We start from the raw sequence: 27,776 nt of genomic DNA, 5'->3' as shown, positions 1-27,776 counted from the left end.
TCAAATATGCACGACAACAACGGGGCTAAATCCAGAGTTAAATTTGCATTTCGACATCTGATCCTGACGTGAAGAGGATGAACAACGTTGCTAGGCAACACAAGCGTAATCCCCACACGGCAAGGAAATCACAGTCAGATGTTTCATTAGCTAGTGGCTAACGTTAGCTAGCTTGATGCTCTTCGTTCACCTTACTTATTCATGCTATCCTTTGATAACAATTTTAGACAGCGAAGAGGTGTCTTTTCTTTTCGTATCTGTTGGTTCACTGTTAGCTAGCCAGCCAGCTAAGCTAATTCTAGCTATAAAAATTATAATAGTGCTAACGTGTAGCTAATTTACCACTAACGTTACCAAGTGTTGTTATCTAACGTTAGCTATAATCAATTTCTCCAAACTAAACAGTGACATTATGCAAGAGTAACTGCTGTGCCGTCATGGTAAGTCTTACAAGTTAGCCTACAAGTTGAGTAACATACTAACGTTAGTTAGTTAGCTAAAAGTCTTGCTATGTAGTTAACGTTAGCTAGTTAGCTTTCTAGATGAATCATTGTCGCTTGCCAGCTACCAAAGTCTATTTCACCTATCTGTGATATGTGACGAGGTTAATTTTAAAGTAATGGCAGGTAGCTAGTTTGACATAGGATAACTGCTATAGCTGCACTACATCTATTAAAACATGACTGTCTATCTTACCAAATGTGCAAATATTGTTTGATTCCCGCTTTAGTAAACCAATTGCCAGCTGTCATGTCCACAATAAGGATTCTCTTCCTTGTCACATCCATCCAGATCCTGTCCCGGGTGAAGCCAGCAGTAGGTGGAGATTCTGCAGCTAGCGTCAGTGAGAAGAAGAAGAAAAACAAAGCCAAGAAGAGCCCTCGCCTGGAGGAATACCTCAACCAGAGAGACTACCTTGGGGCACAAACTCTGTTAGAGGTAGCCAGATAGAAACTCATGTAGCTAACTGTCATGTGCAATCAGCAAATGAATGATGAGCAACTCTGTAATAAATGTGACACAAGATATAATGTGATCTGTGAAAGTCCTGTGTCCTCTCAACATTCTCCTTCCTCATTCTTGACGTGTTATATCTATAAGGTCTTTCTGTTTCCTTATTACAGTTGCATAGGTGTGTGTGTGTGTGTGTGTGTGTGTGTGTGTGTGTGTGTGTGTGTGTGTGTGTGTGTGTGTGTGTGTGTGTGTGTGTGTGTGTGTGTGTGTGTGCGCGTGTGAGAGCACTGTGTCCTACTGTTGTGTTGCTTTGTCTTCCAGTTTCAGCGAGATGTTGGAGAAAAAGAGGAGCATGCAGACCTTTGGATTGGCTACTGTGCCTTTCACTTGGGTGATTACAAGAGAGCAATGGAGGTCGGTGTGTGTGTGTGAGTTCAGTCAAATTCATTCTTGTCTGGAAAAAAAGCAATTTTTACAATGCTCTATTTGACACGTATGTCTATTTATTTCCATGACAGGAGTACAGGGCCTTGACACTCCGGTTAGAAGAACCAGGGGAGGTGTGGGTGTATCTGGCCTGCACTCAGTTTTTCCTGGGGCTCTACAGAGAGGCAGAGGAGGCTGCAAACAAGGGTGAGTATTAAGATAACATGTTTTGTAAATGTTCTGTTTTTCATCCTTCTGTTTCTATTTCTTGCCCTTGTCGATAAGGTATTCCCCCTTTTTCCCTGTAGCTCCAAAGTGTGCACTTCAGAATCGCCTGCTCTTCCACCTGGCTCATAAGGTTAGAACTGTTCCTTTTCTGTATTCTTTAGTATGTTAATGTGTGTTTCTCATCACTCTTTCTTTTTTGCTTCTGTACAGTTGCTTGTGCTGAGCGATTAGAGCTTTTTGAGGTCGGTTTGGTTTCGGTTAGATTATCGATTTTCGATTTCAACACTTTTCTAGACATTAAATGCACTATTCATTATGTGGGTTTTAATGCTGTAAGAACATAGAATAAAACAATTAGTAAAAGTCCCATGATGATAGTGACTGCCCATTACTGTTTATCACTTGTTAACCATCATTTATTCACATTACTTTAATAAAATATTTCAGTTGTTGTGTATATTACATTTGTTTTAGGCCTATTTGATGACTGTATTATTTAATTCCAAGTCATCGTCTCATCACTATAGAGCTGCTACCTATGCTGTCTGACAAACTATTTTAGTAGTTCTTCAAAGTAATTAAGGCATACTTTTATGACTGCTGAATTCCAATTATCAATCATAGATCATGTATTTTCAGGTAGAGATATGTCACGAAGCAACTGCTCTCTATCCCTCTCGATCACACGTTCTTCTGTCTCTTCTCTCTGTCTCAGACCAGACAAGTAGGCACGCAATGGATTATGGTCATTGTAGTTAATTACCACGTTTTCTGTGCTAAACTATGTTGAATATTGGCCTTTTGGAAACTACAACCCCTTACTACATCGTACAGTTTGTGCTTGATTTGATTTATCTCTAGAGAAACTGTGCATTGAGCACAAAATGTAATTAAAATAATTGAACCGACATCGGTCAATAAGTTGTTTAAAGACTGAAAAAGAACCAACATTTCAGTTAATCGCTCAGCTCTAACAGTTGCATAAAATCATGTTTTACACAATTCCCAAGTCTCAATACTTATACTGAACAAAAATATAAACTCAACATGCAACAATTTGAAAGATTTTACTGAGTTATAGTTCGTATCAGGAAATCAGTCAATTGAAATAAATAAATTTGGCCCTAACATGACTAGGAATACAGATACCGCAAAAAAAGAAGGTAGGGGCGTGGATCAGAAAACCAGACAGTATCTGGTGTGACCGCCATTTGCCTCATGCAACGTGACACATCTCCTTCGCATAGAGTTGATTGTGATTGTGGCATGTTGTCCCACTCCTCTTCAATGGCTGTGTGAAGTTGCTGGATATGGGCGAGAACTGGAACACGCTCATGTCGATCCAGTGCATCACAAACATGCTCATTAGGTGACATATCTGGTGAGTATGCGGGCCATGGAACAACTGGGACATTTTCAGCTTCCAGAAATTGTGTACAGATCCTTGCGACATGGGTCAACGCATTATCATGATGAAACATGAGGTGATGGCGGTGGATGAATGGCATGACAATGGGCCTCAGGATCTCGTCACGTTATCTCTGTGCATTAAAATTGCCATCGATAAAATGCAATTGTGTTCGTTGTCCGTAGCTTATGCCTGCCCATACCGTAACCCCACCGCCACCATGGGGCACTCTGTTCACAACATTGACATCAGCAAACCACTCGCCCACATAACAGTTGTGAGGCCGTTTGGACATACGGTCAAATTCTCTAAAATGATGTTGGGGGTGGCTTATGATAGAGAAATGAACATTCAATTCTCTGGCAACAGCTCGCCAATTACACGCTCCATCAATTACATGCAAACACTTTAGACATCTGTGGCATTGTGTTGTGTGACAAAACTGCACATTTCAGAGTGGACTTTTATTGTCTCCAGCACAAGGTGTACCTGTGTAATGATCATGCTGTTTAATCAGCTTCTTGATATGCCACAACTGTCAGGTGGGTGGATTGTGTTGGCAAAGGAGAAATGCTCACTAACAGGGATGTAAACAAATTTGCACAAAATTTGAGCGAAATAAGCTATTTGTGCGTATGGAACATTTCTGGGATCTTTTATTTCAGCTCATGAAACATTGGACCAATACTTTACATGTTTATATTTTTGTTCAGTGTACTTTTTTCTTTCTTTGTAATGAAACTGTATGCTACTGTAGGTGCACACCTACTTGTGTAATAACAAACCAATAGACAAACCAACCATGTCTTTCCTCTCTGTTCCCAGTTCAACGATGAGAAGAAGCTGATGGGTTTCCACCAGAACCTGGAGGATGTGACTGAGGACCAGCTGAGCCTGGCCTCCATCCACTACATGAGATCACACTACCAGGAGGCCATCGACATCTACAAACGCATCCTGCTACAGAATAGGTACTTATGCTGGGCCATTCTCCCATGTCCCTTCATCAAAATCACTGATAGGCAAGAGCATAGTCCCACAAATCCCTCATATGCCAGATTACAGTGGTCCCACTAGTACTAATGGGTATTGTGGATTGTCTGAATGAGTCAGTGTCAATTTTACTGTAAATTCTTATATCTATATACAGTAAACATACTATAAGCCATATATTTAGGATGAAGTATTAGAAAATTGGAAGGACACATTTCCTTGTGTTGAGACCGAGACAAGAAGATGGAGGGAGGCTATAGTTATTTTGCAGTGGAGGAAGATGCATTGGAGAAAGTGGAGAAAGGTGCATTATATTGGACGGTGCAGTCAAAAAGCAAGAGAGAAAGATGCACAAGGACTTCTATTCAAGAACGCAGTGTGAGCTATAGGACTAGCTATTGGATGTTTTACCATATTTACCGATTTTCTTTTAACCAGAGATTTCCTGGCTCTTAACGTGTACGTAGCGCTGTGCTACTACAAGTTGGACTACTATGATGTTTCCCAAGAGGTGTTGGCTGTGTATCTGCAGAGTATTCCTGAATCCACCATCGCTCTCAACCTCAAGGCCTGCAACCACTTCAGGCTGTACAACGGCAAGGCAGCTGAGGTAAAGCAACTCTGTATGCGTCTACGGTCAAAACAGACTGCCGTGCATCTACACGCGTTTGCCTAACAACCACAGTCGATGTTTATGCCTACACTTGTCATTGTACAGCAATAAATAATGTGGTTCAATTTGTTCTTTTCTCTCTCAGGCTGAGTTAAAGAACCTCATAGACATCTCCTCCTGCTCCTTTGAGTTTGCTAAGGAGCTTATCCGGCATAACCTGGTAACCCATTCCACCACCTCTGTTGTGTGACTGTGTTTGCATGACAGTGACCCCATGCTCTATAACCTTTGACCTCTATCACCCCAGGTGGTGTTTCGTGGTGGGGAGGGGGCGTTGCAGGTGCTGCCCCCGTTGATTGATGTCATCTCTGAGGCTCGGTTGAACCTGGTCATCTACTACCTCAGACAAGGTGGGCCTTAGCCACTGGTGGTTGTCTTTGAATCCTAATCCTAACATTGAAACGTTGAATGGCTCTTTTATCATCAATAATGTGCATCTTTATGTTTCAGATGATGTTCAAGAGGCTTACACCCTCATAAAAGACTTGGAGCCAACCACACCACAGGTAGTAATAGTTTCACATTATCAGGTGGCATAAGCAGAGGAAGTCTTGTTGTTTAAAGACTAAAGCCTTAATAGCGTACATGCAGTGTCTTAACAAAATCTATTTCTTTAAGGAGTACATTTTGAAAGGAGTGGTGAATGCCGCTTTGGGTCAAGAAATTGGATCGGTGAGTAAGTGTTTGACAAACTACCCGAAAACCTCCTAGGACCACAGAGTAGAAATCTCTGAGTAGATTAGGAATGTCTTATAAGCCTGGTTAAGTAGATCATCACTGAAATCTGACTGACTGACTGTCTCTATTCCCTCCTCCTCGTCCCTGCCTGTATCTCTGCTGCAGAGGGATCACCTGAAGATTGCTCAACAGTTCTTCCAGCTGGTCGGAGGCTCAGCCAGCGAATGCGGTAATGTGAATGAATGAATCTAAAGCGATTCAACCAAGAAGCTAGGAGTTAGCTTGTGTGTGTGTGTGTGTGTGTGTGTGTGTGTGTGTGTGTGTGTGTGTGTGTGTGTGTGTGTGTGTGTGTGTGTGTGTGTGTGTGTGTGTGTGTGTGTGTGTGTGTGTGTATATATCTGCGTTGAAGTGAGCATGTGCGTCTTTGTCTCACTGTCTGTATCTCGCTCTCCTCAGACACGATACCTGGAAGACAGTGTATGGCTTCCTGTTTCTTCCTTCTGAGGCAGTTTGAAGACGTTCTCATCTACCTCAACTCAGTCAAGGTTTGCATGGCCCAAAACATGTAGCATACAGACCAATAAGACAGTACACCACATAGGCATGTTTGCACACACATAATCACTTTCTTCTTTTTTTTGCATTTGAGTGCTTGACATATTTATGGATTGGTGTGGAATTAACATGTATACTTGGGGAAAGGAGGCAAGCATTATTTCTGTTTGGTTATTTTTGGTTTGTCATTAACAGAGTTACTTCTATACCGAGGATACGTTCAATTTCAACTATGCCCAGGCCAAAGCTGCCTTGGGCAACTACAAAGAAGCAGAGGAGGTACATACTGTCAAAATAGAAAAATTCATTACTGCTTGCATGAGTAGTGTTTTGAATCAGTTCAAAGTTCATGTTGTAACATTCTTTTATATTGGACTCAGATATTTCTGCTGATCCAGGGTGAGAAGATGAAGACTGACTATGTATACCTGAGCTGGCTGACTCGCTGCTGTATGTATCCAGTCTGAAATAGATCTATTTGTCGTCAATACATCTTCAATACCTATACCTTTACATCAATACGATATCTACATACATGATCTAAGAAACGAAATATATTACTAATTCATTTAAATACATATATTATCTAAATAGTGTTGTCTCTCCTCTCGCTCAGTCATCATGAACCAGAAAGGCCGGCTAGCCTGGGAGCTGTATCTGAAGATGGGGGCTTCGCCAGACTCCTTCAGCCTCCTACAACTCATTGCCAATGACTGCTATCAGGTGAGGCTCACTACTATTCTCTCTACTAACTTAGTTTCCAGGCTAACCACAAGTCAGCAATGGCCTAATCTCCCGCACCAGACTTCCTCCACAATAGACTGGGGACGAGATTAGCAAAGGCCAAGCTTTCTCAATATTCAATGAAATTAAATGTTGCTCTGTCTGTCTGCTTTCAGATGGGTCAGTTCTACTGGGCAGCCAAAGCGTTCGAAACTCTGGAGAAACTGGATCCCGACTCCAACTACTGGGAGGGCAAGAGAGGGGCTTGTGTCGGAATCTTCCAGCTCATACTGGCAGGCAGAGAGCCAAAGTAAGTATTGGCTAAGTTTCTTAGTCTTTAGTCCAATTTTAATACCAACACATGTCTGTGTTAAAGATTTGTCCCCTACACAGTCACCAACACATCAAATATGAAAATCTTGTCCTCCACAGAGATGTTTTGGCACATCATTTTTGTGCCTTGAGTAATTTACATTGCACGGTAAAGTGTGACTTTTGTGATTCAAGCTCTTTCATTTTAACTTTATTGACAACCGTTATGGTAATGTTATGAAAATATTGCCATTGTGTAATATGACCTGTTCCTAACTTCCCATCACTAATAACCATTGTCTGTGGTTCCACAGGGACACCCTGAAGGAGGTGCTGCCCCTATTGAGGAGCACACAGAACCCCCAGGTGGAGTACATTATCAGAGCTCTGAGGAAATGGGCCAAAGACAACAGGGTTCCTCTGACATAACAATGTCATACATAACGTGCTTAACTCACATAATACACTTACTACATGTTGTTATTACATTATATATGTGGTTTACATGTGCATTTTTTATCAGACTCTTTTACTAGTGAAAATCTATAAAATAACATGTTCTCATGAGCCATGCACAATGTGTATTGATGCGCTTTATTGTACGTGTCACAGTATTTATATCATGAAATACATGTTTTATTTGCAATGTATATAATTCTGTACAATCTTGCCAATCAATTGTATTGAAATGTGTATTTTGTATTACTCAAATGATGCTGATACAAGTATTAAACAGTATTGTCTTTATAAACGGTTGTTGACCTTTTTCTGTTTGTTCTATATGCATTCACTAGTTTCTGTCATGATGTCGTTTTTTTGTTATTGTGGCCATACTGACACAAATACTGTAGGCATACATTTGAATGAAATAGTACATGTACTGTCTTTTGAAGTCCAAAATGCCCTATTGCTAATCAGCTTCTTCCTCATCTAAATTAAAGGAAGCAGTGTCTCTACAAAATAACTGAACACAAAACCCATACATTTCAACAGGTGTCCACCAATGTTTGCTTGTGTTGCGTCATAGGTAACTAACATAGCCACCCAACTGGCTTGTTTGGTTCCTTTTGGGATTTACTGTGAGTGTAGCTAGGTCATTGTGGAAAAACGCACAATTCAGCATTTCAGCACTGACTGAATGACATAAGAATGGCATCAAAACAGATGCCATCCATTTTCTATATTAGTGAGCAAATGCATAAATTATTCTGGTGACATGATCTGATAAAATGTCCTTTCACAAAAGACATCTCCGTTAAGGTCATAATACTAGTGCCATCTTCTTCAGATGTTCTTATTATCGCCTGTTGTGATAGGGGTGGGATTAAAATGGGGGCAAATGCAGTGATTGGCTATGATAACCGCCCTCGCTCACGCTCCTTCCGTTTTGTCTGTGCGCGCAGGCCCAGTGACCTCTCTGATATTTTATTTACTCCTGAAATCCAAGATGGCCACCTTGAATGTCTCGATCCCATAGCAATTGAGGATGCAAGTAGCTACCGAAAAAACAACTTTTCCCCGACCATCTCATCCCCTGAAATTCAAATCGAATTGTGCGGATGACCCCCTTACATCTTATTAGCCACTAAATAGACATAGCATTTTCGCGCAAACCCCTTCAATTTGCCAATTTGAAGTAGTTTCGCGAAGTAGCTCGCGCTGTCGCTGTCTGTCCGAAGCGAGGTTCAGACAGGCAGCACATCCAAATGGCCGAACCGAGAAAAGTACAATTTGTCACCCTCTCGGCCTTCGCTGCTGGATCAGCCACGGAGACTAGGAAACGCCGGTTGGAGGATGACGAGGCCGACATCGACTTGGATGCGGATGGTGAGGGCGATACGAAAGCGTCCGGGGCAGATGGTAGCGGTGGGCTTTTCGGCAAAACTAGTAGTGACAAGGACAACGCTGAAGGAAAACGGATTACCGTACGATTGAACCTATCTCTGTCCGAGCCCAGCGATCAATCGTCGGCCGAGTTTAACTACAGCGAACTCATCCAAAACATCCAGGTATGACTCCTTCTGTTTGGCCAAGAAAGACATTGATCAACACCAGTTGATTTTATTAACTTGGTTAGTGGGGACTTGTTAAAAGATAGGATATGAAAGTGCGTGTATCTTGTCTTTCCACGGACTAGCGTGGTCGGTGGGAGGAAATTACTAGTCACGGACATCACACAAAAGACCCTAACTCAGCCATTCATTAAGCCGTTCACTCAAATCACTTGGTACTCAACTCGAACGGCACGTCATTACAGTTGTAGGCACGCCTTATGCACATGCAGTGATAAAGGTTGTCTGGCGCTACCTATTTCCTGTTCTTGTTCACTTGCCAACTCTCTTGTTAGTTTACACCAGCCATACAGCCATTAATATGGCACGTAGAATAAGTGCCCCAGTACAGTTGAGTTTAGCCTCCTATGGGTGATATATTGATGATCAGTCAGTGCTGAATAGATGGAGTAGGTTTGGAAGTACAAGGATGTAGCCTAAAGCGAGTTATGCAAATATCGGTATTATGTTATCAAGACACTCAGTGGTGTGTACAGACATCATTGCATGGTACAGTAGTTTACTCTTTTTTTTTGTTACATATTCGCATAGCGATTATGCTGAATATATAATATATTGTTCTCAAACTTGTAATTACTAGTGATACTACTACTTTATAAACCAGCTGTAAATCTAAATACAAATGCTTCCTCACCAATGCTATTTGGGCAATATGCTTGCATGACAATATGCTTTTCATCCGGTACAATAACAACACAATATTATTTGTTACTTTGTTCATTGTTTGTTTATTGTGGGTAAGTCCATTTCTTTTCCAGTAGTTACACTTTTCTTCACCCATTCCCCCCCCCCCTTTCTAGGCAAAAAAGATCACTCCTCCTCCAGCTCCAACTCAGACTCCAACTCTTTTTATCCTGCCTCCTGCCCTTGACCCTAGCGACCATTTCAACGATGACGAGAAAGAACGACTGCAGGTGGAGGCCCTGGCCAAGAAGTTTGAGAACAAATATGTATGTTATTTTTTGGAGCCGTGGTAAAACTTTGTGCTCTAATAACTCCACTTATAAGATATGAGTTTTAAGATTAGTTAGACTTTTTTATCTGGTTAATAGCTAGTTGTACTAAGTTATAAGCCTGTTATATCTGGTTATAAGCCATTTTTTTCTCATTTATGACCACTGGTTATACAGTATGTACATGTGAAAGTATGTATCGCCTGTGACACAGGGCAATGCAAATGCAGCAGGAAAGAAGAAGAGGAAGGATAGAATGCAGGATCTGATTGACATAGGCTTCGGCTACGACGAGACTGACCCTTTTATTGACAACTCAGAGGCTGTAAGTATCCCTTTTTTTTACCTTTTACATCCCTTCATGTGGAGAAGGCATGTTAGGCTGTATTATAGGCGGAGAAAATAGGAATCTGTTCTATTCTGGCGAACTTTGCTCTGGAGTTTCGCTTCCTGTTTGGAGCATGCTTAAGACTGTCAATCAACCACAGCACAAATTTGCACAAGCAATCAACCTCACCCCATAAATACTAACCTACATCCACCACAGTGACATGTTGTTGTTTTTTTGTCAGAGACTCATTGAAGTTACTCTGTGTTCTGCATCTATGCTCTCTCCTATGTGCTATGAATGTAACGGCTGCCATTTTGTTTTGTGTGACAGTATGACGAGCTGGTCCCGGCCTCCCTGACTACCAAGCTGGGAGGGTTCTACATCAACACGGGCACGCTGCAGTTCAGAGCTGCTTCCGAGTCAGAGGGAGAGGACGGGGACAAGGATGTCAAACCCAGAGTAAGGGTGGGATACTGGCATGAAGTATTGTATACAGTGAAATTACACTATATTAGTCAGTTGGGGTCAATTCCATTTCAGTGATGTCAATTCAGGAAGTAAACAGAAATTCTAATTCATTCAAAATCAATGAAAAAAATCTATGAATTTTTGTCTACTTACTGAATTGATGAGAATAATTGACCCCATCCCTGATAGGAGTATGACAAACCTGCTTTATTTGTGTTTATCCAACTGGTTGTTTTGGTTTTTCATGAATTGTGTCTGTGCCTTCCGGTGGTAGCAGGAGCTGAAGGATGGCGAGGAGCAAGTGATCAAGAGACGAAGGAGGAAAGAAGGAAACAATTTGGAGGAGAAGAAACCCCGGAAGAACAGAGTGCCCAAACCAGGGTGAGATGATAGGATAATCGCTGCTTCTTGTGCCTGTCAGGCATGTCTGTACCTTCACAAATTACAATTTGAGATAGAATGGTTGTTGAATAATTCAGATGATTTTGTTCTTGCTGTAAGAGCAAATCATCTAAGGGGACATTGTGGTTCTATGCATATTTCTCAAATAGAACTGAGCACGTTGCAAGAACCATTCCTCAAAATGTCTTGTAATGGTTTTTGAATCCGTTTTTATACCTCCCCGTGTCAAACCCTATCAAATGTGCACTGAAATTGAAATGTATGCACTTCAGCATAGAATACAATAGACACATTCATCATATAGATATATTTTTGTTCATTCCTACCCATGTACAGATATGTCTGACTATGACGTGATACGCTGTGATGCTCTCTCTGAATGGCTCGTGGGCTTGTGTGACAGGCCAAGTGTCCTTAACAAAGGCTCCATTAGCTACGCTCTGATAGGCTGATCACTCCGCTGCCATAAATACTCCTATTCCCAGAAATAGACCAGCAGATATTATGAGACTGTTGTTTCCCTTGTATCATATTGAAAAGACATGGCCTTGCTTATAGGTTTCTTGCCTTCGTGATTACACATCACTATTTTCTCTCTTCTTCCTCTTTCTTCCTTCTCTCACCCTCTCCTCTCTTCCCGCTCTCTTTCCCCTCTTCACCCCTCTCTCTTGTCTTTCTGATCCAGAGTGTCGTCTCTGATGAACATCCACCGGCCAGAGAAGAAGAAGAGGAAGAAGCTGATGAAGGACTCCTTGTGCTTGGCAGCCATGTTGCGCCGCTTCACCCGGGAGAAGCAGGAGATGAGGAAGATGAACCCCACCGCGCCCCACTCCGGCATGGGTAGCTCCGTGGCCAACGCCCCGCGAGCCAACCACCTGCTGGCTAACTCCCACCTGCACACTAACGCGGCTAACAACGACGTCTCATTGGCCGAGCTCACCGCGGACCCCGCCATGATGTCACTGCTGGGCTCGGCAAATGAGAAGGAGCTCCAGGATCTTCTGGGTGACCTGGACTTCAGCCTTCTGGACAGCTCGGCTAATCCGCACGTGGCCACGCCCGGGAGAGAGAATGGCCTGATGGGAATTGGAGTTTCAGGGCCGAAGCCGAGTGGGGGCGAGTTAGGGAGGGGGCTGGGGGTTGCAGGGGGTCTCCTACACCCACCTCCACTCCCTGACGGCCTGCCCGCCCCCCTCATCAAGCGCATCGAGGACCTGCGGGCGGTGAGTCGCACTGATGGGGCTTTTCCAGTTTATCATAGATTTGTTTATTTGGTTATTTAATGTTTATGTGATCATCCCTTGATTTAATTGTTGAGTAACTTCCTGGAATTTTGTACAGTTGAAATGTGTGGCAGCCATTTTCTTAAACCATGATGATATCACTTAAAATAGTGTTTCAGTTCTTGGAAGAGTTGTAATGCATTTCTTGACAGGCTGATAAAAATGCAAGGAGAGGTTAGAGAGGAGCAGAGCAGAAAGGAAGAACGGATGAGAGCAAAACACATGAAAGAAAGGTAGACTAGCAACAGACAACTGGTGGCCAAAAGGGAGAGAGAAGAAAGAGAGAGTGACAACTCAAGGATGAGCGAAAACTGTCAAGATGACGATGCAGCCATTTTGAAACTGACACGGAAGGCTCCTTTTTGCTTTTGTGCGTCTTTCCATGGAAGACCGTATGCTCACCAACCTCTTTTCTTCACAGGCCTCTCGTCAGTTTGATCAAGAGGGAAGGAAGAAATTCTTCACCCTAGATATGAATAACATCCTACTGGAGTGAGTTTGTTATTCTTTTGACACATTGTACATCTCTCTCCGTCTCCACCCTGAATGGGTCATACTGCTGATATTGGAGTCGATTGTTCATCTTTTTTCCTGGCTTTTTCACCCTCACTCTGTTCTAAATTTCTCCCAACATCTTTCTCTCTCGCTCAAATTGTTTTATTCTTTGTCGTCTCTTCCTCATCCCTTTTCCTTGCTTACCATCTTTCTCTCCCCATCCCTCCTTTCTCTCACTCCTGTTAATTCCCTCTGTTGCTCCTCTCCCTTCCCTCCACTCTCTCCTCCCCCAGTATTGAGCTGCAGGTGCAGGAGCAGCCGATGGGGCTACGCGGGGAGGTGTATTCTCACCTGGAGGCCTTTGTGCCCTGCAATAAGGAGGCCCTGCTCAAACGCCTCAAGAAGCTTAGCCTCAACATCCAGGATGACCGTCTGCGTACGCCCCTGCTGAAGCTGAAGCTGGCTGTGTGCAGTGTGATGCCCGAGCAGATCCAACGATACAACATGGACTGCATGGTCAAGGCTGCCAAGTAAGAAGATTACAATACTCCATAGTGTACTGCAGCCAAACTCAACAGGCGGACCACGGTCCGGATTCGGACCCAGAAAGGGGTCAATACAGACCGCCGGTCCCGACTTTACATTTGTCATTTTTCTACATTTGGTATTGCGTTGGGCAGTTTGTCATTCCCTGACAGAGAGCTATTTTGATTTAGTACCTGTCAGAAATGTCCAGTTGATCAAATAGCCCATGTTAGGTAGATGGGTACGCTCAGGGGCCTCGACCCCCCGCGGGCCCCCATTTGATTTTGTTGAGTCATTCACTCAGGTATCATATGGTAAAATTTATAGAAGTGCAGGAAATTAGCTTTAAAGCGGCAACATTTTCTCTCCACCAACAAGAAGGATGTGAACAGTTTGTAGTTGTTGGGTGGGGGTTTGTTACTACGCCAATAAATGACAAAATTCATCCTGACCTTCTTAAAGCCACCTAGGAAATTTGTATGACCGGACCTTCTTAAATAGCAGTTGAGTACCCCTGGTATACTGTAATGCTATATCGCTTATCCATAACGGTTGTTTGGTTATTTTTAGTGCTCTACTCTGCTTGTGTTCATAACTGCTTTCATTTATATGCTTCTCTGCCTCTGCGGGAATATATTGAGGTTGGTAGAATATGTTGGTTCTGAGATGTGTGTGTGTTGGACCCTAGCAGGCAGCAGCCTGGAGAGGGAGACAAGAACGGATCAGAGGAGGAGGACGAGGGGAAGCCGGGGAAGAGGATGATGGGCCCACGGAAGAAGTTTGTCTGGGACGACAAGCTCAGGTAATGGACCATCCACTGCCCTCAATCAAATCTTATTTATTTGTCAGTTGTCAAAAAGTGCTTTTATAGTAATCCGGCCTAGACACTAAAGAAATTCTCGAGCGAAGTCATACAGAAAATGGCTGATTTGAAACGATAATTGATTAGTAAGCTTTCTTCGTGTGTGTGTGTGTGTGTGTGTGTGTGTGTGTGTGTGTGTGTGTGTGTGTGTGTGTGTGTGTGTGTGTGTGTGTGTGTGTGTGTGTGTGTGTGTGTGTGTGTGTGTGTGTGTGTGTGTGTAGGTCGCTGCTGTGTAATCTGGTGCGTGTGAAGTTGAGTTGCTATGAACTGGAGTCGTCTCAGTGCTCTCTCTCCGTGGAGGATTACCTCAAGGCCTTCATGGAGAACGAGGTCAAACCACTGTGGCCCAAGGGCTGGATGCAGGCCAGGATGCTGTTCAAGGAGAGCCGTGTTGTACACAGTCACCTCACTGTCAACATGTAAGTTATCTCAACTATAGTTGGACCTTATAAATAAGTTGGCTTTATAATGACAATTATACCTTTTATTGTATATATGCCTGATTGACAGATCACATTTTATTGGTCGCATACACATATTTCGCAGGTGTTATTGCGGGTGGAGCGAAATGCTTGTCTTCCCAGCTCCAACAGTGCAGTAATATCTAACAACAATACACACAAATCTAAAAAGTAAAATAATGGGATTCAGAAATATTAGGACAAGCAATGTCTGAGTCCGGAGTATAAGGATTGGAAAGCTGCCGCGGTCATCCCCCTCTTCAAAGGGGGAGACACCCTGGACCCAAACTGTTACAGACCTATATCCATCCTGCCCTGCCTATCTAAGGTCTTCGAAAGCCAAGTCAACAAACAGATCACTGACCATCTCGAATCCCACCGTACCTTCTCCGCTGTGCAATCCGGTTTCCGAGCCGGTCATGGGTGCACCTCAGCCACGCTCAAGGTACTAAACGATATCATAACCGCCATCGATAAAAGACATTACTGTGCAGCCGTCTTCATCGACCTGGCCAAGGCTTTCGACTCTGTCAATCACCATATTCTTATCGGCAGACTCAGTAGCCTCGGTTTTTCTAATGACTGCCTTGCCTGGTTCACCAACTACTTTGCAGACAGAGTTCAGTGTGTCAAATCGGAGGGCATGTTGTCCGGTCCTCTGGCAGTCTCTATGGGGGTACCACAGGGTTCAATTCTCGGGCCGACTCTTTTCTCTGTATACATCAATGATGTTGCTCTTGCTGCGGGCGATTCCCTGATCCACCTCTACGCAGACGACACCATTCTATATACTTCCGGCCCTTCCTTGGACACTGTACTATCTAACCTCCAAACGAGCTTCAATGCCATACAACACTCCTTCCGTGGCCTCCAACTGCTCTTAAACGCTAGTAAAACCAAATGCATGCTTTTCAACCGTCCGCTGCCTGCACCCGCACGCCCGACTAGCATCACCACCCTGGACGGTTCCGACCTAGAATATGTGGACATCTATAAGTACCTAGGTGTCTGGCTAGACTGCAAACTCTCCTTCCAGACTCATATCAAACATCTCCAATCCAAAATCAAAGCAAGAATCGGCTTTCTATTCCGCAACAAAGCCTCCTTCACTCACGCCGCCAAACTTACCCTAGTAAAACTGACTATCCTACCGATCCTCGACTTCGGCGATGTCATCTACAAAATAGCTTCCAATACTCTACTCAGCAAACTGGATGCAGTTTATCACAGTGCCATTCGTTTTGTTACTAAAGCACCTTATACGACCCACCACTGCGACCTGTATGCCCTCGTCGTCAGACCCACTGGCTCCAGGTCATCTACAAGGCTATGCTAGGTAAAGTGCCGCCTTATCTCAGTTCACTGGTCACGATGGCTACACCCACCTGCAGCACGCGCTCCAGCAGGTGTATCTCACTGATCATCCCTAAAGCCAAAACCTCATTTGGACGCCTTTCCTTCCAGTTCTCTGCTGCCTGCGACTGGAACGAATTGCAAAAATCTCTGAAGTTGGAGACTTTTATCTCCCTCAACAACTTTAAAAATCTGCTATCCGAGCAGCTAACCGATCGCTGCAGCTGTACATAGTCCATCTGTAAACTACCCACCCAATTTACCTACCTCACCCCCCATACTGCTTTTATTTATTTACTTTTCTGCTCTTTTGCACACCAGTATCTCTTCTTGCACATGATCATCTGATGATTTATCACTCCAGTGTTAATCTGCTAAATTGTAATTATTCGATTTATTGCCTACCTCATGCCTTTTGCACACATTGTATATAGATTCTCTTTTTTTTTTCTACCATGTTATTGACTTGTTTATTGTTTACTCCATGTGTAACTGTGTTGTCTGTTCACACTGCTATGCTTTATCTTGGCCAGGTCGCAGTTGCAAATGAGAACTTGTTCTCAACTAGCCTACCTGGTTAAATAAAGGTGAAATAAAATAAAATAAATAAATAAATAAACAGTGTCTTCGGAAAGTATTCAGACCCCTTGACTTTTGTTACGTGACAGACTTATTTTAAAATTAATGAAATACAATTTTTTCCTCGTCAATTTACACACATTACCCCATAATGACAAAGTCTAAACAGGTTTTTCGAAATTTTTCTCAAATTTATTAAAAATAGAAAAACAGAAATACCTTATTTACATAAGTATTCAGACCCTTTGCTATGAGACTCGAAATTGAGCTCAGGTACATCCGTTTCCATTGATCATTTTTGATCATTCTACAACTTGGTTGGAGTCATCCAGTGGTAAATGATATTGATTGGACATGATTTGGAAAGGCACAGTTGACACTGCATGTCAGAGCAAAAAACAAGCGTTGAGGTCTAAGGAATTGTCCGTAGAGCTCCGAGACAGGATTTTGTTGAGGCACAGATCTAGAGAAGGGTACCAAAAAATGTTTGCAGCATCGAAGGTCCCCAAGAACACAGTGGCCTCCATCATTCTTAAATGGAAGAAGTTTGGAACCACCAAGTTTCTTGCTAGAGCTGGCTGACCGACCAAACTGAGCTATCAGGGGAGAAGGACCTTGGTCAGGGAGGTGTTTCTCTATGGAGATGGGAGAACCTTCCAGAAGGACAACCATCTCTGCAGCACTCCACCAATCAGGCCTTTATGGTAGAGTGGCCAGACAGAAGCCACGCCTCAGTAAAAGTCACATGACCGCCAGCTTGGAGTTTGCCAAAAGGCACCTAAAGACTCTCAGACCATGAGAAACACGATTCTCTGGTCTGATGAAACCAAGATTGAACTCTTTGGCCTGAATGCCAAGCATTACGTCTGGAGGAAACCTGGCACCATCCCTACGGTGAAGCATGGTGGTGGCAGCATCATGCTGTGGGGATATTTTTAAGCGACAGGAACTGGAAGACCAGTCAGGATCGAGGGAAAGATGAACGGAGCAAAGAGATCCTTAATGAAAACCTGCTCCAGAGCGCTCAGGACCTCAGACTGGGGCGAATGTTCACCTTCCAACAGGATCCGCAGAGAAGAATGGGAGAACTCCCTAAATACAGGTGTGCCAAGCTTCTAGTGTCATACCCAAGAAGACTCGAGGCTGTAATCACTGCCAAAGGTGCTTCAACAAAGTACTGAGTAAAGGGTCTGAATACTTATGTAAACATTATTTCCGTTTACCTGTTTTTGCTTTGTGATAATGGGGTAGATTGTAGATTGATGAGGGGGAAAAACTATATAGACACACACACAGTATGTGATGGATGTATAGACTATATGGATAGAAGATGTACAGAATATCTGAAGAAACAGAAGATCGATTGACAGATGGATTAGCATTCCTGTGCGGATGTTAACTTAACACACCATTGGTTTCTCTGTCCAGGGTCAAGAAAAGGATGGTCCCCACCCCCAGGGCTAAAGCAAAGGTGAGTGACATCTTTTCGCTCGCAATTGACATTTGTAACCTTTTCTATAGATGGTTATTTGGTATTTCTTGCGGTGCCATATGTTCTGATGCGGGTCTAATGCGAACCTTTGTCCTTTCCCTGTGTTCCAGGAGGGCCAATGGATCCAGCAGAGGCCTAATCTCCCCACCGCCACCACCCCTTCTCTCCCCCACGTCCCCTCCACCCCCTCCGTCATCCAGGCCCGAGGGACCTGCTCGTCCCCCTCGGAGCCCATCTGCCTGTCCGACTCGCTGGACGAGGACCTCCGCGCCCCCTCCCTGGATTCCGTCTCCCACGCCCTCGCCTTCCTCAGCCAAGCCGCCAAGGGCCTGGGTCCCCACGGCAGCGTCACTGACCTCACCCTCACCTCCCCCCTCTCCCCTCCGCCTCTCCAGTTCCCCAACTCCTCCCCCCCCTCCATCACACCTCACTACTCCCCCTCGTCTTCCCAACTCACCTCACATTCTCTTTCCAAGATAAACGCCAACTCGTCGACGACGGTGACGATGCCATCGATGGCCAACATTAAGACCACGCTATCTACCTCTCCCTCCACTTCCACGGCGTCGGCGGCTCGCATGCAGCTCGCGGGGGCCACGTTGGTGTCTCGTGGCGCCGACGGAGTGTACGGCGTGATGAAAGGGGCAGGCTCTATGGGACAGACTCAGAGACACAATGTCAGCATGGCGACCGCCACTCACAGGCAAGGGGGCATGACCGGAGGGAGTAAGCTCCACCCACCGTCGTCCCCCTCCCCGCCCACCAAGCAGCGGCCCCCTCCCACAGCCTCTCCGCTCCTGCCCCCCCATCAGAAGGTCGCCCTGGGCATGGTGGTGGCAATACCAGGACTGGGGAAGAACAGTGTCAAAGCCAACAACAGCAGTAACGGCGGTGCCATGATGAGCAACATTCCCTCCTCCTCCCCTCAGTCCCGTGCCACCAACTCCCACTCACACCCCCAGCAGCTCAACTCCAAGAGCCCCCAGCAGCTCAACTCCAAGAGCCCCCAGCAACCCTCCTACCTCACCTCCACGGTGGGCTCTTCACCCTCCCAGTCCCCCTTCCACCACCAGGGCAAATCCAAGCCCCACCACCAGTCCAACTTCATCACCCCCATGCAGGCAACCCTCACCAAGTCCTCCCACAGCAACAACTCCTCCCCCATCATCAAGCTCACCCCTCGCCCCCCCGCCCCCACCCCTCCTCCCATCTCCTCCCCTTCCTCCTCCTCTTCCAACCTCCTCTCTCACTCTCAAATGATCTCCAGCCCTCTCCAGTACCAGTCCCCCAAGACTGCCGGCTTCCGCCCCCCATTTAGTGTCCAAGGTGGGGGTCAGGTAAAGTCGGGCCAGGGCAGTTATAGCTTCGCGGGGAGCCAGAAGGGTCCGTGTGTCATTAGCAGTAGTAGCGTTAGCAGCGCTAGCTCCAACAGCAGCCCCATGCGCATGTCGCCCGTCACCAGTTGCCCGGACAACAGCCCCTCCCCCTCCGGCACGGTCTCGACCAGTCACGGACAGAGACAGAGGGCCGTGGGCGGATCCAAGGCTGTAGGCAGCCGGGTGCCCACGGTAACCATGGCCACACCCTCCGTCACCTCACACCTGACGCAGGTGAGTCAGCCAATCACAGGCGACCAGAAAAAGTGTCAAGAAGAGTGAAAAACAGGATCAAGAGTACCTCTTAGATACTGACTGCATTTGTCTCGCTAGAGTTTTGAGTATGTTCTGCAAAGACTTGGCCAAGTAGTCAGAACAGAAGAGAAGGGAAGAGATTGTGTCAGGCACCTTACATGTCACCTGATCCCTTCTCTCTCTCCCTCTCTCTCTTTCTCTTCCCCCCCAGGTGTCAGCTGGCAGTCCCCTCTTGGGCGGACCACTTGGCTTTGGCATGTTGGGGGGGCTGGTGCCCGTCTCACTGCCCTTCCAGTTCCCCTCGCTGCTCAACTTCACTCCTCCTGGAGCCCCGGGGGTCAGCGGCCTGGGCACGGGCGCCAACTCAGGATACAGCCTCTCACAGAGCGACTTAATGGGTGAGTAAGTGGCAACTGGTGCCCAACTGGCAGTGGCTCCACAAGACTGTGATCTTTCAAAGCACCGGGCATGCAAATGTATAGGATCAAAAATAAAGCATTTGTTCTCTCTGTTCTCTACGGTTCAGTAGAACTTCTAGGGCTCTTAATTCCACTGAAAAGGTCTGTACTGTACATCATGATGTGGTAAAGGTCTTTAGAATTTACTACTTCAATAGTATGACATTTTATTGGATGAATTTGATCAAATGACAAAGAGAATCAGTGTTTATTAAGATGGCAAAATAAATGGAGCCGCAGTTAGATTTGTTTGTGGTCCCTTGAGATTCATCTAGTCTTAGTTTGTGTTACTCATGGTCAGTGTTGTGGTGTGCAGTGTGTGTGTGCGTGCTGTGGATCCATATCAGCTCTCACTGTAACCCTCTTGCCCTGCCTGTCTCGTTTTCTCATCCAATCCCTCCCTCCTTCTCCCCCTCCGTCCATCATCCATCCATCCTCTCCTTCCTTCACTCCTGTGATGCTTTACTCAAATTCTACTTTCATCTTTTAATGTTCCTTTTCTCACCTTTATTCTCCTCAACCCCTTCCCCCTCTCCATTCTTCCCTTTTTTTTACCTCCTCACTCTTTCTTCTCCTCTGTCCATCCCTCCCTCCATCTCTCCTCAGATCTGTATAAGAGTCTCCAGTCAGGGTCACAGGCTGCTCTACCTCCTCACTTGCAGCTTGCTTTCTCAGGTAAACTTCACACCTCCTCCTCCCGTGCTTCTCTCCTCCTCCCTTACCTCCCTCTTCCCTTCCTCCATTTGTGTTGTTGTCATTCCCTGCGTCATGTGGATATCGCTCACTCACTGTTTGGCTGTAAAATCTTCTTTCCCAACCTGTCTGCTTGCTTCAGTGTTAGTGGTGGTCTGCATACCTGTGTTACTGCATGACTAGGTTAACACTTCCTCTTCTGTCGATGAAGCATGTGTGTTGGGTGTTTGGTATGTTTCTGCATCTTCTTGTATTTACACATTTACCCAATTATTTGAACCCCCCCTTCCTCAGATGCGAACCAAAGCCAGGGTGGCGACATGAAGAGGAAGTCCCACTGACCAATAGAGACGGAGGACAGAGAGTGACATCGAGACATCCACTAGGAATACTTTGATTGGACAGATGGACACAATTATGTAATAATACAGGGGGGAGGAGCCTTCTTCCCTCAATATGGACCTGAAGAATCAATTCCCCCTCACCATGACAATTTATGACTTTAATTTAACTGTATTTTTATGATTACTGGGTATAAAATGGACCTGGGGTGAATGATAATGAAACTTTTTTCCTTATATTTTTTTCTTGTCAACATGTTTACATGACCGACCTTTATCACTGTGGAATGAGGACAGGGTTGTATTCATTAGGCTCCAAACGTAGAAAAAAAAATACAGAAACAAGGACGGACTGCCTGAACACTCGTTTTCGTTTAAAAAGCGTTTTGCTATGTTGTGTACCAACGGAGCGCACATACCGCAACGAATGTCGATCTATCTGCCGGTCGTTCGGTGCAGTCTGTTTTACAGACCACCCCGCCAGTGAGGGTCTGATTGCTGACATTTTCGCTCGATTCTACATGTAGAATCAGTTTGCAAATTACGGCTAGCACTCTGTTCAGAGGTGCTAAGTAGTCTCTGCCTGCAAACGCTACCAGTGTGTCCGTTCCTTAATGAAAACCACCCAGGAGAGGGAATACGCTGTTAGCGAAGTAATTTAATTCGAATTTAAGTCTGTTTATATTTTTTCTCGTCTAAAGCAGATTTGAGTATAAATTATTTTTGGGTCGTTGTCTTGACTCTCTGAGAAAGGTAGTTGTTAACTTGTCTCCGATGTGAGATGGTGTGTCCATTGAGTTGTACTGTTTTAAAGTCGCCTCTGCTCCCCACAACTGACTGTTAAGGTAGTATAGCTAATATAAATATTGATAAATGATTTGTCATTTACACAGGGATAAAAAAATATATATTTAGAGGTATGTGTGTGCCGGTGAGATTGAATGTGTGTGTACACAACCTACATATATTATATATTGTATTTTCTTTCCAGGCCAGTCTGTGCTGTGTGAATGTGCGAATTGCATATCCCCTTTTCTCTGTTGTGTGTGTGTGTTTGAGAGAGTGAGTATTCCCCTCTCTTGTTCAGCGTGTCTTTGGTGCTGTGTAATCACACTGGACCTTGTCTGGAGAAAAAACTTGAACTGTAAAAGCTAGACTCCTCTTGGAGGGTGAGAGAGGGGACAGAGATGCGAGATTGTAGCCTACTTGAACTTTTTTTTTAAAATTGTAATTAATTTACTTTGTAAAAAAAAAAAAACGTTTATCAACTCAAACACACAAAACTCAACACGACAAAACGCCTTAGTTTGTAAGTTTCATTAAAGAACTATGCAGGACTATAAATGCTTCAATGCAAAAGTGCAAGTCGTCGCTTGGCTTTCAACCTCTTACTCAGCTGTCAATGTATTTCTGGGAGTTGTGAATGTTTGTGTGTACGTACGTCTGAGTCCTTTTTCCCATCTAAAGAACTCTCCCTTCTCACCTACTGAATACCTCTCTGGAAACTGTTCTTCCTTACTCTCTTCCTATATCTGGGAAGATCTCAATAGCATTACTCCTCACTTCCTCTCTCCTAGTCTTCTCAAAACCCATTGGGGGAGAAGGTCAGAGGGGAGGGACCTCTGGCTTTCTTGCCTCTGTCCATCTCTTATCATCCTTCGTCCCTCCTTCCAATGTCAGTATGAATGTCGACCAACTGCACCAAGAATGGTGCCAAAGATGAGTTTCCTAGCATATAGATGGGGTGCCTTGGTCAGTGTGCGTGTGTTCCTATCATTCTCTTTGAAATGTACCCATGAGTGTTGTCGGTCTGTGGTCTGTCAGGATGTCATGGTGAAAAGTTGTTTCTTTCTGTGACTGGAGCAGGGAGGTGATATTTTAAAGCTTTTGTGCTTTTGGGGCGGGTAAAGATTACATTTCATGGTAACTGGTTACTTAATTCGGTCTCTTTTGTAGATTATTTTTGTGTGTTGATTTATGGAATAAAATACCGTTGGTTTTCAATAGGTCCCGAGTCATTTCCTGTCTTCCGTCCTCCATTGTGACCGATGTCTTTCAAAAGAACACTTCTAGTTCTGAAGGTAGGGCAAAACGACACACTCGAGACACCTGTTAAAGGAAGTAAGGGCTCTATTCAATCCGTATTGCGGAGGTTCATTTAAAGAGAATGTTCCAGCCTTAAAGGTCATTTCCGATTGCCAGCTCAATCAGAATTTACCTTTACATTTGTAGTGTGTGAACTGTAACGCTTCAGATTGAATAGAGCCTTTTCATTTTTTTAACCTTTAACTAGGCAAGTCAGTTAAGAACAAATTCTTATTCACAATGACAGCCTACCCCAGCCAACGCTGGTCCAATTGTGCACCGCCCTATGGCACTCCCAATCACGGCTGATGTGATACAGCCTGGATTCGAACCAGGGACTGTAGTGAAGCCTCTTGCACTGAGATGCAGTGCCTTAGACCGCTGCGCCACTTGGGAGCCCCACGTGAAGACACGTTGCAATAAAAACAAATCAGACATTTATCAGAAGTCCATGTTTTGTACAGTCTCTCAATGATGTCAACATTCGTGTTCACTTTCTGTACTCTGGAAAGGTCAGGGCTCGATTCAATCCATAAGGCTGAAGATCCGTGCTACAATGCGGTTGAAATTTAAAGGTCATTTCCTATTGAGTGGACATCAGCAGCGTTTACTGTGAATGCAGTCTACTGCAAATGCGGAGACATTGCCTTTAAACCTCAATCGCGCTGTATCACGGATCTTCAAATGAATGGAATCAAGCCCTCACTGTCAAAATACATCATTACACTTGTTGCTCTTTGACCTTTCTCACCCATGCCGGTGGTTTCCAGGTAACAACAGGCCCTAGCTATGTGGAAGGCTCTGGAGTTTTCCCAAATCTTGGCCCGGTTTGGATTCTTTAAAAAGTGAATTGTTTGTTCCTCCCTTGAAGTAACTGATTAGAAATGACTGGACAGGTGAAAGCCATGCGGTAGAGCCCTTCCACTCACCTGCCCAGGATACACACTCAGATTGAGCAACAAAAACAAATCTGCTCTTTACTTGTAAAATGTTCCAAACGGGACATTGTCTTTTTACCTAAATATGCAAACACCGTCAGATAGAATTCATAGCAAGCAATGCATTGGGTTAGTCAGATTCGATTAAATATAACAGAACAGATTACCTGGATTTACATTCACTCTCCCTGGATGGGTTGCCAAAATTAACTAACTGAAAGCCACACCCCCAATAAACCATGAATATGACTGCATTGAGCCATTTGCCACTGTGCTTCCATGGCTATAATCACCATGCTACTGCCTATTTCATTTGTTCATTTATCAAACAAGACAACTCATAATCCAGTACCTTTATCAGTCAACACACCTATATTTTACCTGTAATTAGCCTTAAAAATGCTACATTTTCTCTCAGCCTCATGGCAAAATGTGTAGAATAGCATGAGATGAGCTATAAAACAGCACATTTTCCTCTGCCCAATGGCAAAATTGCAGGAAGTTAGCTGCCCAAATTTATGCAGGCCCACCTGACAGGTTTCTGGCTAGGCCAATGATGTTGCATGCCCCGCAGCTGGTGGAGAGTATTACATTTGGGTTGCCATCTGCAGCAGGTCCCTGGTTCAAATCACAGAGTCGTTTTTGTTTTCTAACTTTTCCCAACTCCTTACTGAATTTAGACCACTTCCCTAAACAACCCATCATATCTGTCCAGGCCCTTCAGGCATAGCTACCCTCTGTGCTCTCCGATTTGAGGAGAGAAACATGCATGACTGAATTGAAAGTCTCTAGGGGCTCCTCCGCTCAGGACAAAGTGGAATCACGTTATTTCTACAATGAATATGCTTTATTTTCTTTTACAAAAAAATCACTGTAGTCTAGAAATACAGGAGGCATACAAGAAATAAAATGGGGAGGGGAGGGGGGGGGGGGGGGTATTTGAAGTTGTAATGAAAGCCTGGTCGTCAACAGCCAGTCTGAGAATAATAATAATAATACAAGTAAAACTACATCATGGATGTTAAAGCTTTTAACCAAATGAAATCACATTCTGCTCTTGAAGGGGGAGCGGAAGGCTCCACATCTCACACAGTTAATAGTAGCACTGATTTGTGACCCACACACACACCACCTATGGAGACATTGCTACAGGTATATGAACGGGAGAGGAGGTGCGCACTGGGTATGATACGACACACAGAAAAAATACACAAGACGAAGGAACGGTTAGAAGAAGAAAAAGTTGTGTTTGTTTTCCGTTCACCAGGTTTGCCTCGTTTTTATGTAACACGTACAGCACACCTACACGTCTTCATGTTTAATACAGGTGCTCACCGTGCATTACCCACTAATGCTCTTATCTAGTGTCTACGGCACTTTAAAGAAACATGTCATTACAGCCGAGCTAACACTGGAGTAAAAGTCAAATGAAAGTGGCAGTTTCCATACATTACCCTCTTTTAACACTGAACAGAGATGCCAAAGGAAGAATAGCGAGCGCTGATGGATATGGACATTCTGGGACGTTAAGAGTGGCTTAATAGTTTCAGAGCTTTGAGATGCTATCCCCAGTAGAAGGCTGTTATATCTAGGAATACTAAGTGCTTGGTAGTTGGTGTGTCAGCGTATTATAAAAGAGAGTTAGGGGTCCTACTTTACAACCAAACCATGGCACAAACACAGTGAGATGACGGGCCCCCCTTGCTCTGAGCGGTAGGCTTTAGCTAGTCAAACTACACGTTCAATCGAAGCTCTCAACATTAGTATTGTACATTATGTGACCACTCAGAGAGAAGCTTGGGGTTTCCTGGCTCCAGTTACAGGGTCTTATGAACACTCATTGTGCAGTTACGTGCAATTTCCCAGCGATTCTCTGTAAAACGTACGCCAGCGACCATCTATCTAAGCATACCACACTTCACTGCCTTCAACCCTTCTTCCTGAACAACAGGAAAAATTGTGTTCCAATTGGTCAAAATACAACAACAAAAAACGTCAATCATGACCTATGAGATTCCTATAAGAAGTCAGTTAGCAATTGTTTTTAAAGAGTTGTGACGAGATGCTGTAGCAAGTGGAGAAAAGCTTTTCACAGTTAAAACGTCCTTTCCATTCCATGTTTTTCTCCCAGAACAGGTCAGACTGTGTGAATCCACCATCTTGTTTCATTGTAGTGTTTGGAAGCGGAACAATAGTCTATACATCAGGAAGAGACTCATGCAATGAGGGAAGCGGAGGCAGTCCATTGACCTCTGACCTACTGTTGAATAGAACTATCATCGGAGAGGACAGAGTTTTGTTAGGTCTGCTTTAAGCTAGGGAAGAGATGATGGCTTTACATTTGGTGACACACACGCATAGTTCATGAGTAAAAAGCACTTGTACATAAGTTTATATACTCATTTAAGCGGAGCACATAATTCCACGCCTAGGGAGGACTATATTAAGATCGTTGGGACACTCGCCGGGCCGAGCAGCTAGCCAGAGTAGAGTAGGAATATTGTTAGAGTAAGGCAGAGTAAGCCGCTCAAGTGGGAGTAATTGTTTTGTCATCCCCAGGAAGGGAGCATTTCTGGGGGGTTGGGTGGTCTGGGTCGTATTCGTTAGAACACACTGTAGAAAAACGTTTGAAAAAGTCTTTCAACGGAAAATGAAAACAAGTGGTTCTTATTGGACAAATCCAGGTAGTCCCTCCCTGTTTCGGACTGTTTTCTTCTGTTTTGGTGCCTAATGAACAGGACCCTGGTTCTCCCTGCTGTTGACTCGTGGACAGGAACAGATGGAGAGGCTGAGGTGTTGTAGTCACTATGCTGCGTAGTCACTATGCTGCCAGGCTGGCTAATCGATAGGGTTGGTAGGATTAGCAGGGAGCGTCTATCCGGTCTGGTTGGAGGCTTGCGTGTCGTTGTGGTCGCTGGCGCGGCTGTCGGCGTCGTCATCAGAATTGTCCACGGAGGTTCCGTCGATCTGGAGCTGCCGGCTGCGGCCTGAACGGCTAGACGAGAAGCTGATGGGGCCTCCACGCCTGAGGACGACAGGCAAATACAGTTGAAGTCGCAAGTTTACATACACCTCAGCCAAATACATTTAAACTCAGTTTTTCACAATTCCTGACATTTAATCGTAATAAAAATTACCTGTCTTCGGTCAGTTAGAATCGCCACTTTATTTGAAATGTCAGAATAATAGTAGAGAGAATTATTTATTTCAGCTTTTATTTCTTTCATCACATTCCCAGTGGGTCAGAAGTTTACATACACTCAATTAGTATTTGGTAGCATTGCCTTTAAATTGTTTAACTTGGGTCAAACGTTTTGGTTAGCCTTCCACAAGCTTCCCACAATAAGTTGGGTGAATTTTGGCCCATTCCTCCTGACAGAGATGGTGTAACTGAGTCAGGTTTG

The 27,776-nt window shown here is 44.5% G+C and overlaps 3 protein-coding genes across 20 annotated transcripts in view; 2 read left to right on the top strand and 1 right to left on the bottom strand.

Moving 5' to 3' along the window:
• The first annotated feature begins 1 nt into the window (after nucleotide 1).
• LOC139567725 (intraflagellar transport protein 56) lies at nucleotides 2–7,701 on the top strand. Of its 5 annotated transcripts, XM_071389175.1 has the most exons (20): nucleotides 2–119; nucleotides 406–440; nucleotides 793–939; nucleotides 1,276–1,368; nucleotides 1,473–1,587; nucleotides 1,689–1,738; nucleotides 3,842–3,987; nucleotides 4,448–4,619; nucleotides 4,768–4,842; nucleotides 4,930–5,032; nucleotides 5,133–5,188; nucleotides 5,301–5,354; nucleotides 5,526–5,589; nucleotides 5,817–5,905; nucleotides 6,111–6,194; nucleotides 6,296–6,365; nucleotides 6,532–6,638; nucleotides 6,815–6,948; nucleotides 7,071–7,119; nucleotides 7,265–7,701. In XM_071389175.1, the coding sequence occupies exons 2-20, from the start codon at nucleotides 438–440 to the stop codon at nucleotides 7,484–7,486; spliced, it is 1,833 nt and encodes a 610-aa protein (XP_071245276.1). In that variant the 5' UTR covers nucleotides 2–119; nucleotides 406–437; the 3' UTR covers nucleotides 7,487–7,701. The 5 variants fall into 5 exon arrangements, with proteins under 5 accessions (XP_071245276.1, XP_071245279.1, XP_071245275.1 ...); XM_071389178.1 differs by lacking the exon at nucleotides 7,071–7,119 and having other exon boundaries at nucleotides 1,666–1,738; XM_071389174.1 differs by having other exon boundaries at nucleotides 106–440.
• Nucleotides 7,702–8,372: 671 nt separating this feature from the next.
• LOC139567723 (ubinuclein-2-like) lies at nucleotides 8,373–23,353 on the top strand. 4 transcript variants are annotated; one of them, XM_071389171.1, is made up of 15 exons: nucleotides 8,373–8,959; nucleotides 9,823–9,972; nucleotides 10,190–10,300; nucleotides 10,637–10,765; nucleotides 11,052–11,155; nucleotides 11,862–12,399; nucleotides 12,881–12,951; nucleotides 13,248–13,484; nucleotides 14,168–14,281; nucleotides 14,563–14,760; nucleotides 18,163–18,205; nucleotides 18,337–19,836; nucleotides 20,069–20,255; nucleotides 20,922–20,990; nucleotides 21,303–23,353. In XM_071389171.1, the coding sequence occupies exons 1-15, from the start codon at nucleotides 8,657–8,659 to the stop codon at nucleotides 21,347–21,349; spliced, it is 3,801 nt and encodes a 1,266-aa protein (XP_071245272.1). In that variant the 5' UTR covers nucleotides 8,373–8,656; the 3' UTR covers nucleotides 21,350–23,353. The 4 variants fall into 4 exon arrangements, with proteins under 4 accessions (XP_071245272.1, XP_071245271.1, XP_071245270.1 ...); XM_071389170.1 differs by having other exon boundaries at nucleotides 11,049–11,155; XM_071389169.1 differs by having other exon boundaries at nucleotides 10,637–10,771.
• A 2,847-nt stretch (nucleotides 23,354–26,200) lies between these two features.
• The window catches only part of LOC139567722 (myosin-10-like), a 93,725-nt gene continuing 92,149 nt past the window's right edge, over nucleotides 26,201–27,776 (bottom strand). For all 11 annotated transcript variants that reach the window (XM_071389159.1, XM_071389167.1, XM_071389158.1 and 8 more), the window contains one exon: nucleotides 26,201–27,397. In XM_071389159.1, the coding sequence (XP_071245260.1) occupies nucleotides 27,247–27,397 (151 nt within the window). In that variant the 3' untranslated portion in view covers nucleotides 26,201–27,246. The remainder of the gene's footprint in view (nucleotides 27,398–27,776) is intronic.

The sequence above is a fragment of the Salvelinus alpinus genome, chromosome 2 (genome assembly GCF_045679555.1).
Source record: "Salvelinus alpinus chromosome 2, SLU_Salpinus.1, whole genome shotgun sequence".
NCBI lineage: Eukaryota > Metazoa > Chordata > Actinopteri > Salmoniformes > Salmonidae > Salvelinus > Salvelinus alpinus.
Note: the sequence above shows the minus strand (reverse complement) of the source record. Positions and strands in the feature narration are given on the sequence as shown.

Coding starts and splice junctions, on each gene's coding strand:
- LOC139567725 (XM_071389173.1), top strand. CDS start 700: ATGTGCAAATATTGTTTGATTCCCGCTTTAGTAAACCAATTGCCAGCT. Junction 5,355..5,525: donor TGGGTCAAGAAATTGGATCG/GTGAGTAAGTGT, acceptor TCTCTGCTGCAG/AGGGATCACCTGAAGATTGC. Junction 6,949..7,070: donor CTGGCAGGCAGAGAGCCAAA/GTAAGTATTGGC, acceptor TGTCCTCCACAG/AGATGTTTTGGCACATCATT.
- LOC139567723 (XM_071389169.1), top strand. CDS start 8,657: ATGGCCGAACCGAGAAAAGTACAATTTGTCACCCTCTCGGCCTTCGCT. Junction 13,485..14,167: donor TGCATGGTCAAGGCTGCCAA/GTAAGAAGATTA, acceptor GTTGGACCCTAG/CAGGCAGCAGCCTGGAGAGG. Junction 20,256..20,921: donor CTCACAGAGCGACTTAATGG/GTGAGTAAGTGG, acceptor ATCTCTCCTCAG/ATCTGTATAAGAGTCTCCAG.